Source organism: Austrofundulus limnaeus, unplaced genomic scaffold (genome assembly GCF_001266775.1).
Source record: "Austrofundulus limnaeus strain Quisiro unplaced genomic scaffold, Austrofundulus_limnaeus-1.0 Scaffold1899, whole genome shotgun sequence".
In the NCBI taxonomy this organism is placed as follows: Eukaryota; Metazoa; Chordata; class Actinopteri; order Cyprinodontiformes; family Rivulidae; genus Austrofundulus; species Austrofundulus limnaeus.
The window spans coordinates 38,211-40,549 of NW_013954301.1; the positions used below are offsets into that span (position 1 = coordinate 38,211).

The following is a 2,339-nucleotide window of genomic DNA, read 5'->3' on the forward strand; positions in this document are numbered from 1 at the left end:
ACCTGGTACATCACATGACACCAGAGCTTACTTGAACGATGTTCAATTTTTCTTGAGTAAAAATTTCCCGGAAGCTACCGTGGAAAACAAAATTTACCTGATGAAACTCACTTCTAATCGAGAACTTAGTAAGTTTATCGACCGTCAAACCCCTCTCACGAAGTCAGACTGGAATCGTCTGTGTCTGGCCATTGAACAGGAGTATTCAGATTTTTCTCATCAAGCAGGACTGACTTTAGCCATGAATGTCAAGCAAGGACCAAATGAAAATCCCAACAAATTTTACTCCCGACTTATGCATGCATTTTTCGGCCCCAGAAATGAACCTGACATGGAACGTGACCCAAATTTCAAAGCTTTGTTTGTTCAKAATTTACATATTTCTGTCAAACAGCAGCTAGATGTGACAATCCAACCCCACACGACTTCCATTCAAAAGCTACGTGAATATGCCTGCCTAGCTTTCCAAAAAGTCAAACAAAGCAGACATACAGAGCCAAGCGAAGTCTTAACATTGGACAAGAAAGACCTGTCTCTAGGACTGGAAGGAGCCACAGGCAGACCTGACTCAAACAGAGTCAAACTTGCCTCATCCTCACCTAAAACTGGCCGGAGACCACGGTTTCGCCCCGACAGATCCTCAAACTCTAGGCAAGATAGATCTCCCCAAAGATCAAACTATAGAGGAGATTACCAAGGACACCGTTTCTATAACAAACAACAAAGATACGGAAAGCATGACTATTCCCAAAGGTCTTACCAAGAAGAGAGATGYCCGCATGGAGATTTTGAACAATCTCCCCAACGTCGTGAGCGATCTGAAAAGACAAAACAGTCAACTAAACTCCAAGATGAAAAATCTAAAAATCAAGATCACATTACTGATGACTTGATTGAGAGAGCCATTGAAAATTACCTTAAGAAAAGGGACGAGAACGAAAACCAAGTTCACGAAAAAGAAACCACAGACTTAACAACACCCCCTGTTGAATCTGACGACACCTCAGACTCAGTGGACACTAGTGACGACCATGATTCAGATCCGTCTGACTCAGAATCACAAGATGAAGATTCAAACATCCCTAGCACAGTCTTAGTGGTCCAAACTGACCATAGTGACTTAAACTCAAATGGTGACAGTCCCAGGACCCCTGTGGAACCACCAGTCCTACAGTTTTTGTGTGATTTGACCGAAAGGGGGGTCGCACTACCACTGAAAATGGAGAAAGCCTTAGAATGTCGAGCCCTTCTGGACACAGTAGCTGATGTGACTCTGATGTCCGCCAGCCTGTTCAAAGAGCTACAAACAAAGGCCCACAGCGCTAACAGGAAGTTGTCTCTCCAACCCTGTGTGCTAGAAATAAAGTCCTACACGCCCCCTGACGCCATCATAACATCAGTGGCCTCAGTAGAATTACAGATAGGCCCTGTGTCTCTCAAACATCYAGTGTATGTGTCTCCTTTCGACTCAGTACCATTTCTCATTGGACAAGATCTTTTGAACCGTTTCCAGCCTTTGATAGATTACAAAAATCTCAAAGTATGGGCCCAAGTGAAAACACCACTGCCAATAACATTTTCTCCTGAAGCAGACGCCAGACGCGCCACTCGTGAGAAAAATGAAGACACTTTAACTTTTGCACAACCACGACTTTACAGAACCACTGAAGGACGCAAACTTTACAATGACCAAAAGACTCTGCCCAAAGAACTCAAAATAGGCGAAAAGGTATGGTACTACAAGTTCACAGCCCAGGCTGGAACACATGACMAACAACTYCAACCAGAATGGACTGGACCCCACCTGATCACAGACAAACTGTCACCATCTCTTTACCAGATCAGAACTAGTAAAGATAAAAAAGAACCTGTCAGTAAATGGGTCCACAGAGACCAAATAAAACCACAAAAAGGCCAGAAACCCAGAAACCTCAAACCACTAAAATAACTAACCTTATTATCATGAATGTAAACTTCACCTAACTTAAACAACCAAGGCTCCAATTTTTATTTTTAAATAAGCAATCATAAGATCTATAAAAACATAATCACCCATGCCTGCCAATCCAGACAGATTTTGCCTGATCACCAGAGTGAACACTCTATTAACTAAGCATTCATTTAATAACCAATGAGGGTGAGTTATGCCTAAAACTCAAACTCATTGCTTCAACTACGTCCATCGCACAAAAATGGCCGAACCGTCAAACGTTGTTACTAAATCAACCTCCGTTTCACAAATGATCCATGCTCACACCCAGAAGATAACCTTGCTTCTTCCTGATATCCTGTACTTAAAGAGACTAGCCGTCAAACGACGTTCTCGTACTCGATAAGAC

The 2,339-nt window shown here is 42.7% G+C and overlaps 1 protein-coding gene across 1 annotated transcript; it reads left to right on the forward strand.

Moving 5' to 3' along the window:
• Window positions 1-2,249, forward strand: LOC106536620 (uncharacterized; the record flags this gene model as incomplete). Its single annotated transcript, XM_014033929.1, is given in 1 exon segment — window positions 1-2,249. A coding segment is annotated over 1 exon segment (1,948 nt), but the record flags the coding sequence as incomplete, so codon positions are not given.
• Window positions 2,250-2,339: the final 90 nt, after the last annotated feature.